Raw genomic sequence first — 14,330 nt, forward strand, 5'->3', positions numbered from 1 at the left:
GGAAGCAATTCTTCAGTTGAGATTCCCTCTTCCAAGTGACTTTAGTTTGGGTCAAGTTAACAAAAACAAACCTACACCTATCCCGTTAACAAAGAGGGACGAGGAACAGGCCACACATTTAAGTAGATATTGCAGACATAAAATTCTTTGATTTGCCTACTTTTTCTCCCGTTATTTGAGCAGTTTCTTGGCTCTCTGGATAATATCACTGATGAAAAAATATTTTTTATTTTTGCTTATTTCTTTCATTGTGCTAGTGATCTAACGCAGGACCTCACACACACTGGACAATTAAGGATTTGACTACTGAGCTAGAGCCCTTCATTTACAGCTCTTGATTGCTGTTGTTCTTTTGGTAGAATGTACTAGGTTTTTAACTTGGGCCTTGCTTATGTAAGGCAAGTGATCAGGTCCTGAGCAATACCCACAATGCAAATGTTCTTATTTACTTATTTTAATTTGTTGTCGTTGTTGTTGTTGAGACAAGGTCTAGTGTAACCAACCATTGAACAACTTTTTTTTTTAGATTTATTTAGCTTTATTTTACATGTATGAGTTCTTTGCCTGTATGAATATATGTGCTCAGAAGAGGGTGTCAGATTCCCTGGAATGGGAGTGACAGAGAATTGTGAGCCACCATGTGGGTGCTGGGAATTGAACTGGGGTACTCTGGGAAAGCAATTAGTGCTCTTAACCCCTGAGTCATCTCTCTCTCTCTTCATAAAGACTGATCTGTTCATCTTCTTGTCTCTACGTCCCTTGCACTAGGATTATGGTGGGTGCCACACGACCAGTCTGTGCTGTTCTGTGGATACAATGCAGCTCTTATGCACACTTCAGGAGCGTTCTACCAATTTAGCTACGAATTCAGCCTCTCAAATGTTTTTAATTTTAATGCAATAGAAGTCTGCAATGATCTCTGTGACCTTCATGTCAGCAGGGAGAAGAGCTGAGGGAGGCAAGAAGGCACTTTGACTCAATACAACTCAGCTATTACCAGTTTGGTTCCAACTTTGGGAGTCTGATCCTGGGTAGTTATTTTAGGAGCATTAAGGCACAGCACAATTTGGTGAAAATTATTCTGGTGATGATTAACTCAATCCTGAGTATGTAACAAAGCATACATAAATCTCCTGGAGGAACACATTAAGTTAATACAGATCACATGTAACTATATAGAAACTCTGTAAAGTCCATAAAGAGTGTTTCTAGAGTTTGGCTGAGAAAACTTGATTTGTTTATGATTGATTGAGAAAAACAAATTCACAATAAGGATCTGGAAGAGTCCAGGGCTAGAAAAGTCTCCAGCTATGAAGATATTGAAGATAGCACATGAAAGTCACCAGGGCCCAAAGCCGATCTGACCCAGCCTTCCTAGCAGAAAGCAGGTTTTACTTTCCTTCTCTGAAGGACCAACCCTATGTGCTTAGCATTCCAGCTTCTTCTAGTACATATTTGTGAGCACAAAGACCTAGGTGTCTCCTATGTGATGCGATTTATCATTTTTTCTTTTGCTACTCATGCTTTTGGTATAGTGCTTAAGTGTTTAATTAGTTTGGTTTTTACGTGAATGTCTTGATACATTTGTCTTTTGAATTTTTAATCGAGCCTGGAAGCTTCCAGCCTTGCCCCTGTCCTTCAGTTTCCTCGATGTCTCTTGTAGGAGTTGGTAGCTGAAAGCATGGGAGAGGAGAGGAGAGGGATCCTAGGGTCTTCATTCAAGAGAACCAGCCCATTTCTCACACATCAGGTGTTCAACAGGTTTGTGTGGCTTCCATGGATTCTGCATTTTGTGTCCTGACAATGAACCAGGGAGCTTGGGAGAGCTGACCAGTATAGGTCCCGAGTTTTTATTGCCATTCAGCCTGGCTCACTAGTACCAGACATAGCCCATCTCTGACGCAAGTCAAGCTTACCTTGTCTTCTGGTCGTTCTACTGTCCTGGGGTGGGGAGGGGAATTTGCAGATGTCCTTGTTAGGTTGAAGCTCATCTCAGGAACTCTGTCTTCTTCCCATTGTTCTCGCCTTCTTAAAGGTAGCGTCTTGCATCAGGTATGTGCTAAGGTCCACCAGAATCTCTGTCCTTCCCTCTGACATGCAATTAACGTGGCTTTGGAGTTAGCACTCCTTTCTTACTGTGGATGAGGATCAGCAGGACTCTAATTCAATGGCTCTGACCTTGTGTTCTGTGTTCACAGCTATCACTCGGAAACCAATCTCGTCCGGTACATGAAGAAGCTAGAGAACAAAGACATCTCCCTTGTTCACAGCATGATTCCACTGGTAGCTGCTTGTGGCCTTTCGTCTCATTTCCTCCCGTTGCATCGTAATATCTAATACAATGCAAGGGGGAAGAAGCAGTACCTGGCGGGAGGTGGGAGGGTTGATAAATGGGCTGCAGAAAATCATTAATGTGATGCTTCTTGGGTCTGCTTCTTCAAGGGATCCTGCACGATGAAGCTCAATAGCTCCTCCGAACTCACAGTAAGTAGGTCTTGTCTACAAAGCGGGTACTTAGGGATAAACTCACAGTAAGTAGGTCTCACCTATAAAGTGGTGCTTAGGGACAGATTTCCAGTTTGTACAGAAGTGGATGAAAAAAAAAGCCTACCTGAACTGTGACACTGTGTGCTTTAAGTTCCTTTACTTGCCATTCTGCGATTGGCAGAGACCCTGATATTTCTCACAACTTCATCAGTTAAATTTATGAATAAAGCCAGGTGTGGTGGTACATGGCCTTAATCCCAACACTCAGGAGGCAGAGGCAGGCAGATCTCTGAGTTGAGGGCTAACCTGGTCTAAAAATTGAGTTTCAGGACAGAGAAATTCTGCCTCAAAAAACCAAACAACCAAAAAATTTATGGGTAAAATGTATTCTTATTATCAAAGTTTTAAAACTAACCTCTGGATAGTTTTAAAGCCAATGATTAAAATAGTGGCCCCAGATCAGTGTCCCAAGTGTCTGAATCTACAAACATGTCTACCATGCCCAGCAGTATAAAATTATTATTACTGTTAGTATCTTTTATGGGTTTGTTTATTGTGTGTGCACTTGCATATGAAAGCCACAGTGCACAATGGTTCTCTCCTTCACTGTGTGGGTTCCAGGGATCAAAGTCAGGTCATCAGGCAACTTCATCACTGCGTTGTCCTGCAAACTCTGTAAAATTAATTTTTCTTTTAAATTAAAATAGGTGACTAGTTTTTGTTTGTTTATTTGTTTGTTTTGTTTTCTAAATCTGGGCTTTTAAAAACTTCTGTTTTTTTTTTTTTTTTTTTTTTTTTTTTCAGTTTGTAGCTAGCCCCAGAGGTAGACTTAAGAATGTTAGCGTGGGCTGGAGATTGGTTCAGTGGTAGAGCACTTGCCAGGTATCCATCGGCTGTGGTTTGCTTCTTAGTTACAACAGAAAAAAGATTAAAAGGCTAAAGTAAACTTTTGTCAGTTGCATGCCTATAATCCCAGCACTTAGAAAGCAAAGGCAAGACCTTGAGTTCACATGTCAAAAACCAAACACACGCAAATACCTCTCTTTAGAAATCCACTCACAATATCAGAAGGGTGAGATCTGAGGTTTAAGTTTATTTGATTAACATGGTGTTGTGAGTGATGCTTATCTTTACAAGGCCAAGATTGTTCCAGTAGAGTTAGTGTATTCCTTTTATTTCTTGGATTATTCTGATGTTGCAAATCATTTTATGCAAAGGAACTAATTTCAGGTTGTGTTAGGAAGGGCCTTTCCTGTTTGCATTTCTGTCCGTGACTGGTTCTGCTCAGTGAAAAGACAGTACCATGTATGCATGTGTGCACATGGAAGAGTTTGACTAAACTCGCTGCTTCATGGATGTAAGTCTGTTCCGGGACCTTTCTGCTCCTGGATAGGTAGAATAGTGTTTCTGTCTGAGCTTTCTTTGTGGCTTCTATGTCGCACTTGTACAGTGTAGATAGTAATAGTTCTTCTTTCGTTAGGGTGTGCAGAGAAACCAGATGCACATTCTGAGTGCCTTGATAGTCCCTGGCTGCTTGGTGCCATTCTTGGTGTTGGTCATCATCATCATCATCTTTAAAATCATCATTACTTTTACAGTGTACATATGCTTATGTTCCTCTTCTTGCTCTTCAGCCCATCACGTGGAAAGAATTTGCTAACATCCACCCGTTTGTGCCTCTGGACCAAGCCCAGGGATACCAGCAGCTTTTCCAAGAGCTTGAGAAGGACCTGTGTGAGCTCACAGGTTATGACCAAGTCTCCTTCCAACCTAACAGGTAAGGGGCTTTGTTCCCTCTTGGTAGCAACTGTGTCACGCCCACCTCCAAAAGCAAATTACCATTTCTATGTATCCTACTTATGTGTTACTATGTATCCTGCTAAGTTGACTGGGCACTTAGACTCTACTGCAGGGGTATGCCCAGAAGTCCAAGGTGCCCTCATTTACACAGCTAGAAATTTGGTGACCATTTGTGGTCTGAACCTAGGTTTTTCTACCATGTGAACCATTCCCTGCTGCTCCTTGGGCTTCCTTAGGGAGGAGTGCCTCTCCTGAACTCAGGTTCCTAAGTTCAAAGGACAATGTTCTAGGTGGAACTATGCAAAAAATATAAGTGTTTCAAGCCAAGCCTTCCAAGTTCCACAGGACGCTCTGAAAGTGAAGCATGGTGCTTCAATTTAGATGTTTTTATTTTATATCAGAACTATCCACAGAAGCCATGTGTGAGCAGAATAATCATAAATTTTGACATGAAAACTTTGCTTAATTTAACAAAGTCACCACTGGTCTTTCTATTTCCTTGGGATATTTAGATGCTAAATGTAAAAAAGTCAAAAAAGTTTGTCTCTGCTGGGCATGGTGGCGTGCTCCTGTAATCATAGCATTCAAGAAGCAGAGGTAGACGGAGCTCTGTGAGTTTAAGACCAACATGGCTCTATAGTGAATTACAGGCCAACGAAGGCTACATGGTGTTTTTTATCCTGTTTGTTTGTTTAATCCCTGTTTTTTTTTCCATTTATTTCCTTAAAGTATAAACCCAGGGGACATTTATAGCCTGGCTGAGAAAAGTCTAACAATATTTAATTACCTTTCTATTGAGCCCAGCATGACTTGCTTCAACTTGTTCCCAGAACTCCTTGCCATTCTTAAAATCACCGTAGAAACCTATGGTTCAGAATTATGATACAATGTTCAAAGGCAAGCAGAAATAAGAATGTATTTCCCAGGGATACAAAGAGAAAGACAAGCTGAAATTATTGTTAGTATATTTGGCTTCTAAAGTTGAGGAAATGTTGTACTGACTAGTTTAATGTCAGCTCGACCTAAGGTATAGTCATCAACAGAGGAGAAAGCCTTTGTTGAGAAAATGCCTCCATAAGATCAGGCTATAGGCAAGCCAGTAAGGCGTTTTCTTAATTAGTGATTGATGGGGAAGGCTCAGCCCATTATGGGTGGGGCCACCTCTGGGCTTGGTGGTCCTGAGTAAGCCATAAAGAACAAGCCAGTAAGCAGCACCCCTCCATGGCTTCTGCATCAGCTCCTGCCTCCAGATTCCTGCCCGATTTGAGTACCTTGTCCTGATTTGCTTCAATGATGAACAGTGGCATGGAAGTGTAAGCCAAGCAAATTCTTTCCTCCCCGATTTGTTTTGGCTGTGGTGTTTCGTCACAGCAATAATAACCTCAGCTAAGACAGTAGACAGTTGCTTTTGAAAAGAGAAAGTACAAATGGCTTGGGGAGATGGGTGGTTCAGGGCATAAAAGCACCTGTTGAGCAAGCCTGAGGATGTGGTAGCAGCCCAGGGCTCCTACCGGGAGATGGGAGGCAGAGACCTCAGAATCTGTTACTTTTTGTTGTTGTTTTGCTTTGGTTTTTTTTGTTTTGTTCTGTTTTTTTGTTTGTTTGTTGTTTGTTTTTAAATCTAGACAAGGTCTTACTCTGTAGCTTATGCTGGCCTTAAATTCATAGCAATACTCCCAACTCAATCTCTCCAATGCTGAGATTATAGTCCTGAGTCACCGAGCCAGCTTCAGCTTTTTAACTGCTATACTCCATATAACCTTTTTTTATTTAGGGAATATCTTAAACTCTTTAATTAACTAATCAATTAATTTATTAATTGTGATAAGGTCTCACTCTGTAGTCGTGGCTGGCCTAGAGACTTGATATATAGACTAGGTTGGCCTCAAATTATAAAGATCCTTCCGTCTCTGCCTCCTGAGTGTTAGTATTAAAACTGTGTGATACGCCACCTGTCTTATTCTCATTTTTGGTGTTGGCTTTGACTGAGGTCCTCATGTATTCTGAGTATGCAGTCTATCACCGCAGTACTTATTGATCCATAAGACCTTTTGACTTGTACAAAATACAACATCCTGAGTTGGACACGGTGGTGCATTCCTATGACACTGGCATTGGGAGAAAGAGGTAGGAGAATCAGGAGTTCAAAGCCAGGCTGGACAACAGGAGACCCAGTGGGAGATCTGGGGTGTAGGCAGATGTTTCTTTCCCGCCCACTAGTTCCCAAATAACTAACATGGAGACTCAACATTAATTATAAATATTTGGCCAATAGCTCAGGCTTATTATTAATTAGCTCTTACAACTTAAATTATCCCATTTCTATTCATCTTCGTTCTGCCACGTGCCGTTGCCTCTTTCATCTTGCATCTCCATATTTCACTGGCATTCCTGACTCCATCCTTCTTCTTCCCCGTGTCCTTAGTCTGGTTCTCCCACCTAACCTTGTCCTGTCCAGCTATTAGCAAGTCAGCTTTTTTATTAAGCCAATCACAGAGTAATTTCCACTGTGTACAGAAGGATTATTATAGCACTGGGGACAACTGAAATTGAGTGTGTTCTTCACTCCTGAGTTGTGTGTTGCTTTGTGAGTGTGTGTGTGTGCATGTACGTGTGTGTGTGTGTGTGTGTAAAATATGTAGAAATATTTTTCATAAGAATCTTGGCTATGGTGATGCCTTTCTCCAAATATTCCAAAGCAACTTTCATTTGAGAACTTTCTATGGTGTCCATCAAATTAAACCCCACCTTGTTCTTTAGACACAAGGAAGGACTAAATGTTCAGTTCAAATCTAGCTAAAACTAAGCTGAGTATGTGGCAGCCACTTCTAAATCCAGGCTTTTCACCAGGATTCCTGGCAAGGGGGCTGTAATTTAAAAAAAAAAAATCATTGAGCTTTATATATCCTTAAATTTTTGTTCTGTTCTTAGGGAAGGAAATTCTAGCTGTTATGAACTACTTCCCTGTCTCTGTGTACAATTTATTATTTTTTATTTGAGCTTTTCCTCAATTCACACAGACTAGCTGTTTTTGTACACCAGCGTCCGTTCACCTGGACAGTGAAGCTTTAGTTAGCCCTAGAACAGTGGGGTCTTCTCAGACCCGTGCCTTTTGCCAGCTCTTTGGTTCTTGATTAGTTATTCCAGTTTCTTCTAGCATATTGCATTTTCTTAGGGATCCTTTGAAGAATAAGTGCTAGTTTTAGACAAACTCATCCATGGTTTCCCTTCATTCTGCATTAAACAGTGAACTCCATAGCCACTCCCACCTCTGCCTGAGTGACGCCGAAGCAGTTGAAGCCACGGCTTACCCTGCACGAGTGGGTCTGAGGCTCACCACCCCAGAGCTGCCTCCCTGCATCCTGCCACGCAGCTCCAGGCCATCAGCCTTCATTTCAAACAGATGTTAAAGCCGCTGTCTTAAGTTTCCCTCCACATGAGATACGTTTCTGATGGTCTCTGCCTGGTTTATACAGATAAGCATTTTTCATAATACTTGATCACCAAAAGGTGGCACTCATAGCCTTGTTTGACGATTCCTCTGTAGAAAGCTTCATATGGCATTGAAACATACTGGCAGTATTTAGATGAGACATTTCATAGTAAGAGCATCTAAGACAACAACTATGTAGCAGTTCCAACCTTCCGCATAGTGTTCTCCTTTTGGATTACTGGCTCTTAGGCCCAAACGATATCTTCTTTAAAAACAAACAAACAAACTTATTTATTTATTTATTTGTGTGGGAGAAAGTGTGGACACATGTACTACAGCATTCACGTGGTTGGAGAACAATCCACAGAACAATCTTCCCATCATGTGGGTCCTGGGGATCAAACTCAGGTCAAGCTTGGCATGAAGCTCCTCTTTAACTCACTGGCCCATCCCATCCTGCCAACTGTCAGAATCTTCTTTCAATTCTTACCTCTAGCTTGACTGACTTGGCCACAAAACAAGATGAGTGGATGGTATGAGAAAAAACTAGGGATAAATATAAAATACAGTTTAAAACTTTTTATTTTTTAAGAATTAAAATATCTATATCATCCCCACACACTTCTCCCTCCAACTCCTTCTACCCCTTCTTGCCCTTTTCAAACTCATGGCCTCTTTTTTCTTTAATTGTTTTACAAACACACACAGACACACACACACACACACACACCTGTTGTTTGGTGTGTATATGACTTCAAGACAGACCACTCTGCATTAAACAATTAATGAGGGGGCTCATGCTTAGGGAAGACTACTTGCCACCATGAGAAATTTTTTTCTTCCATATTAGCAAGTCTATTGCTATTATCTTTGTCCATCTTGTGTTTAGGGAGCCATGCTGTTGAGGTATCATGGGTGTGGCTCTCCTGTCATTTCTAAGAGGCATGATCTCACTGCAGTGCTCTGATTCCTCTAAAGTCTTTCTGCCCATCTTCCTCAATGTTCCCAGCCTTAGGGTCAGGAGCTGGGTTGTAGATGTGTTCACTGGGGCTGGGTGTCCATGATCTCGTTCTCTGCGTGTTGACAAGTTGTACTTTCTTCAGTGGTCTCCATCTGTCACAAACAGAAGCTTCTTTGTATTGGGGTGAAAGTTACCCATACCTGGGCTGTAAGGATAATGTTTAGAATGTACTCAGGGATTGTGCTGGTTTAGTAAAGTGGTAGTTACAGGTTCTCTAAGTCCATGACTTCACTAGCCCCAGGGAGTTGCCTGAGTTTCTAGTGTCAGGCGTGATTTCCTTCCTGTTGGGCAGGCAGCAAGTCCAATTACACAGCTCCTGCTTACCTCGAGGATATGAAAGCCCCTTTCTACAGGGGAAAGGATGACTTGTGTACAAATTGTGGGGGCTGAAGGCTAGACTTCTATTTGGAACAAATCCCCTGAGCATTTGTTATACAGTCATTTCATAAGATCCAGTTCCATAGATTTCTTATGGAGGGGATGCACAGGAATCCAAATCCAGAGCCTGCTGTCCAGGATCTGGTTTAGCTGAGATAAGGCAGGCACACAGTGTGAACACTGCAGTAACACTCCATGAACGGTAGGTATACAGGCTGATCTAAGGCATGTGAGCATGTGAAGTAAGATGAAATTGGTTTTCTTTAAAGGATTTGTGAACTGCCATGGGGGTGCTGGGAATTGAACCCAAGTCCTCTGGAAGAGCAATCAGTGCTCTTAACCCCTGAGCCCTCTCTCCAGCCCCAAGTAATGCCTTTTATTATTATTGTTGTTGCTAGTTTTGTTTTTCAAAAAGGGTTTCTCCGTGTCTCCAGTTCCAGGGAACCTGACACCCATGGCAAAGGGCACATAAAACAAACAATCAAACAAATCAAAAGGTGTTAAATGTGCTAGTGCTTTGGGTTCAGAAGTCAGTACAGCTGATGAGTAGCCTATGGAAAAAGCAGAGAGGGGTAAAGCTGACTCCGTGTCGGGGAACAGCTGCTAGGTGTCTTGGCTCTTGTCAGACATGTCTCTTTGTTTTGTTGCATTTAACTAAAGCCCCCGTTTAACCAGTCAGTGTCTGTCTCCCCTACCCCACCTGTCACTGATGATTGAACCTAGGGCCTCAAACTTGCTAGATAAGCACTCTACCCCAGTCTATGCCCCCATCCCAAGAGTTTGCTCTTGTGACTCTCAGTCCTGGCGACACAAACACACTCAAAGAACAGTTCTGTTTGTAGAGGAAACCTGCGGCTCCTTGACACGGTTGACACTGTTCCAAACTACCCATCAGCCACTGTTAGCCCACAGGGCAGATGATGCACTACCCTCCACTTCAGCTGTAAAATCAGGGAGTGGTGGGTTGTATTTCAGAGGGTGTAGACTGGAGGACAAAGCCTTGTGAACAAGGCAGGGAGAGACCTAAGCTCACCTCCCACTCCTTGCTTCACGCAGTACTAGGACGCTGACCCATGTGCGGTTGACTCAGTGTTGATTACAGGAACATGAGTCATTCAGTATGATCTCCAAGTGGTGCCTGCAAGATAATGTCAGAGCTGCTAGCAGGCGTACCGATTCGGGGCAGGAAGGATGCCATGACAACAGCCGAAAGTTTCTGTGGAGATAGTGTGGCCTTTGTCTGACTCAGTATTTGATTTATTAGAAAGTGTGTTATTATTCTAGGTGTGATCATATTGTTCCGGTTATAATTTTACAATATCTTTGCTTTGAAATATACATATTGGTTTGATCTGATAAACTGTGAACCTGTGGTTAGTTTCATAATTGCTTGGTTATGCTTAAAAGGGTTTGTTAAGTGACGCATGTGTTTAGAAACGAGACTCACCATAAATTAATCCTTATAATTTCAAAATTTTTCTCCCATTAAAGTTAATAATGGGTTTCTTTCTTTGTTTATTTATTTATTTACTATGTATACAACATTCCTTCCCTGTATGCTTGCATGCCAGAAGAGGGCACCAGATCTCATTATAGATGGCTGTGAGCCACCATGTGGTTGCTGGGAATTGAATTCAGGACCTCTGGAAGAGCAGTCAGTGCTTTTAACCTCCGAGCCATCTCTCCAGCCCCCAGTAATGGGTTTCTTATATTTTCTCACATTTTTTTTTTAACCAGTCCTTTCCCTTAGTAAAATCATGTATGTTTGATGGCCCTGAGCTGATAAGCAAGACCCACCTTTGGTTAGGGCCAAGCAGTTACTTTTTTTTTCTTTTTTTTTTTAAATTTATTTAATTATTAAAGATTTCTGTCTCTTCCCCGCCACCGCTTCCTATTTCCCTCCCCCTCCGCCAATTAAGTCCCCCCCCCTCAGCCTGAAAAGCAATCAGGGTTCCCTGTCCTGTGGGAAGTCCAAGGAACCCCCACCTCCATCCAGGTCTAGTAAGTTGAGCATCCAAACTGCCTAGGCTCCCACAAAGCCAGTGTGTGCAGTAGGATCAGAAACCCATTGCCATTGTTCTTGAGTTCTCAGTAGTCCTCATTGTCCAAGCAGTTACTTTTGTTCCTGTAAAGATCCTAGATAAACTAGGACCCTGAGTGGTTAACGTGTGGTTAGTGTCTAGTAAATACTGAATGAACCCTAGGACCATGACTGCTTAATGTGTGATTATGTCTGGTAAATACCGAGCCAACAAGTGAAAGTCACAGCCCTGACTCTTCTCGTCTTGTCTTTGCAGCGGAGCCCAGGGCGAGTATGCTGGACTGGCCACTATCAGAGCATACTTAGACCAGAAAGGAGAGAGGCACAGAACGGTGAGCATGGGCAGGCAGCTGGCTCTGCTGGGCGTGGTCGCAGGCTCAGATCACAGGGTCCCTTTTGTTCTGTGGGATCTGCCTTTCCAGTCTTCTTGGAAGTGGACAGGGAACCATCTATCATGAAACACATATCTGTGAAGTGACCATCATGATTCTTGTTTCCAAGACATCCCATGTAATCATCATGAGGGAAGCATCCAGAGATGAAAGGTTTTTGTGCAAACCCAGCATCTGGAGTTAGCCAGCTGGCCAGTGAAATGATCTCTAGGGAGTAGAAGGAGGTGGGCAGCAGGATTGCTGCCATTCCCGCCCTCCTCTTTGGCTCAACCCTAGCCCTGGGCCTAAGACCGAAGCAATTTTAAGCCTAAGTATGGTCTAGGTTATATGTATCCTCAAAAGATGCCCATAAATATATTCTCCTGTGGGGTTGTTCTCAGCTCTGAAGACCGTGATGGGAGAGGGTGCATTTGTGCTACAATCTTTGCTTTGGGCATGGGAGTTTGCAAAAAGTGACTCCTCTCAGATTTCCTGGGGACCAGCTGGTGCTACCAGACACTGCTCGTGTCCCAGAAAGATGTCGTGTGATATAACCAAGGCCTCTAGTTATGGCCAAAGGAGTCCCCTGTTCCTGGTCCCTCCAATTTAAAGGCCAACTCTGTGCTAGGGTTTCCACTAAGCTGTGGAGATGGAATTTTTAAAGGGATTGTATAGTAGGTGTTAGGAGTGGGACAAAGGCCCCAACAGTTCCAGGAGAATTCCAGAAGGCTCTTTCCTAAGTGGGCAATATCAGTGAGTCGTAGTCTAAGCTCAGGTCCTTTCTGAATTTATTGAAGCTGAAAGGGTGTTCTGGCTAGGCTAGATTTTGCAATGAAGAATTTTGAAACTTTCACTTTCTCCTTGGAAAAGAAGGAGAAGGAACATTGTCTCCCTGTGTCTTCCCAATGGGAATAGAATTGTCTTTATTTTTTTTATTTTTTTTTTAAATTTATTTATTTATTAAGGATTTCTGCCTCGTCCCCACAACCGCTTCCCATTTCCCTCCCCCTCCCCCCATCAAGTCCCCCCCCTCATCTGCTCGAAGAGCAATCAGGGTTCCCTGACCTGTGGGAAGCCCAAGGACTGCCCACCTCTATCCAGGTCTCGTAAGGTGAGCATTCAAACTGCCTACAAAGCCAGTACGTGCAGTAGGATCAAAAACCCACTGCAATTGTTCTTGAATTCTCAGTATTCCTCATTGTCCGCTATGTTCAGCTAGTCCGGATTTATCCCATGCTTTTTCAGACCTAGGCCAGCTGGCCTTGGTGAGATCCCAATAGAACATCCCCATTGTCTTAGTGTGTGGGTGCACCCCTCGTGGTCCTGAGTTCCTTGCTCGTGCTCCGTCTCCTTCTGCTCCTGATTTGGACCTTGAGATTTCTGTCCGGTGCTCCCGTGTGGGTCTCTGTCTCTGTCTCCTTTCATCGCCTGATGAAGGTTAATATTCCTGAGGATGCCTATGTGTTTGTCTTTGGATTCACCTTATTTAGCTTCTCTAGGAACATGAATTATAGGCTCAATGTCCTTTATTTATGGCTAGAAACCAAATATGAGTGAGTACATCCCATGTTCCTCTTTTTGGGTCTGGCTTACCTCACTCAGGATAGTGTTTTCTATTTCCATCCATTTGTATGCAAAATTCAAGAAGTCCTTGTTTTTTACTGCTGAGTAATACTCTAATATGTATATATTCCATACTTTCTTCATCCATTCTTCCGTTGAAGGGCATCTAGGTTGTTTCCAGGTTCTGGCTATTACAAACAATGCTGCCATGAACATAGTTGAGCATATACTTTTGTTGTATGATAGGGCCTCTCTTGGGTATATTCCCAAGAGTGGTATTGCTGGATCCAGGGGTAGGTTGATCCCGAATTTCCTGAGAAACCGAAACACTGCTTTCCAGAGTGGTTGCACAAGTTTGCATTCCCACCAGCAATGGGTGAGTGTACCCCTTTCTCCACAACCTCTCCAGCAAAGGCTATCATTGGTGTTTTTTATTTTAGCCATTCTGACAGGTGTAAGGTGGTATCTTAAAGTTGTCTTGATTTGCATTTCCCTGATCGCTAAGGAAGTTGAGCATGACCTTAAGTGTCTTTTGGCCATTTGAAGTTCTTCTGTTGAGAATTCTCTGTTCAGATCAGTGCCCCATTTTATAATTGGGTTGATTAGCCTTTTACGGTCTAGTTTCTTGAGTTCTTTATATATTTTGGAGATCAAACCTTTGTCAGTTGCAGGGTTGGTGAAGATCTTCTCCCAGTCAGTGGGTTGTCTTTTTGTCTTAGTGACAGTGTCCTTTGCTTTACAGAAGCTTCTCAGCCTCAGGAAGTCCCATTTATTCAATGATGCCCTTAGTGTCTGTGCTGCTGGGGTTATACATAGGAAGTGGTCTCCTGTGCCCATGTGCTGTAGAGTACTTCCCACTTTCTCTTCTATCAGGTTCAGTGTGTTCGGACTGATATTGAGGTCTTTAATCCATTTGGATTTGAGTTTTGTGCATGGTGATAGATATGGATCTATTTTCATTCTTCTACAGATTGACATCCAGTTTTGCCAGCACCATTTGTTGAAGATGCTCTCTTTTTTCCATTGTATACTTTTAGCTCCTTTATCGAAGATCAGGTGTTCATAGGTTTGTGGGTTAATGTCAGGGTCTTCTATTCGATTCCATTGGTCGACTTCTCTGTTTTTATGCCAATACCAAGCTGTTTTCAATACTGTAGCTCTGTAATAGAGTTTGAAGTCAGGGATGGTAATGCCTCCAGACAAACCTTTATTGTATAAGATTGTTTTGGCTATCCT

At 42.6% G+C, this 14,330-nt stretch overlaps 1 protein-coding gene across 1 annotated transcript in view; it reads left to right on the forward strand.

Annotated features, from left to right (window-relative positions):
* The window catches only part of Gldc (glycine decarboxylase), an 87,145-nt gene that overhangs the window by 41,344 nt on the left and 31,471 nt on the right, over window positions 1-14,330 (forward strand). The window contains exons 12-16 of the mRNA XM_041661382.1: window positions 1,664-1,761; window positions 2,199-2,283; window positions 2,443-2,484; window positions 4,122-4,264; window positions 11,417-11,492. Of these exons, the coding sequence (XP_041517316.1) occupies window positions 1,664-1,761; window positions 2,199-2,283; window positions 2,443-2,484; window positions 4,122-4,264; window positions 11,417-11,492 (444 nt within the window). The remainder of the gene's footprint in view (window positions 1-1,663; window positions 1,762-2,198; window positions 2,284-2,442; window positions 2,485-4,121; window positions 4,265-11,416; window positions 11,493-14,330) is intronic.

Source organism: Microtus oregoni, unplaced genomic scaffold (assembly GCF_018167655.1).
Source record: "Microtus oregoni isolate MIOR12 unplaced genomic scaffold, Mior012 000012F_ref0000307, whole genome shotgun sequence".
Lineage (NCBI taxonomy): Eukaryota > Metazoa > Chordata > Mammalia > Rodentia > Cricetidae > Microtus > Microtus oregoni.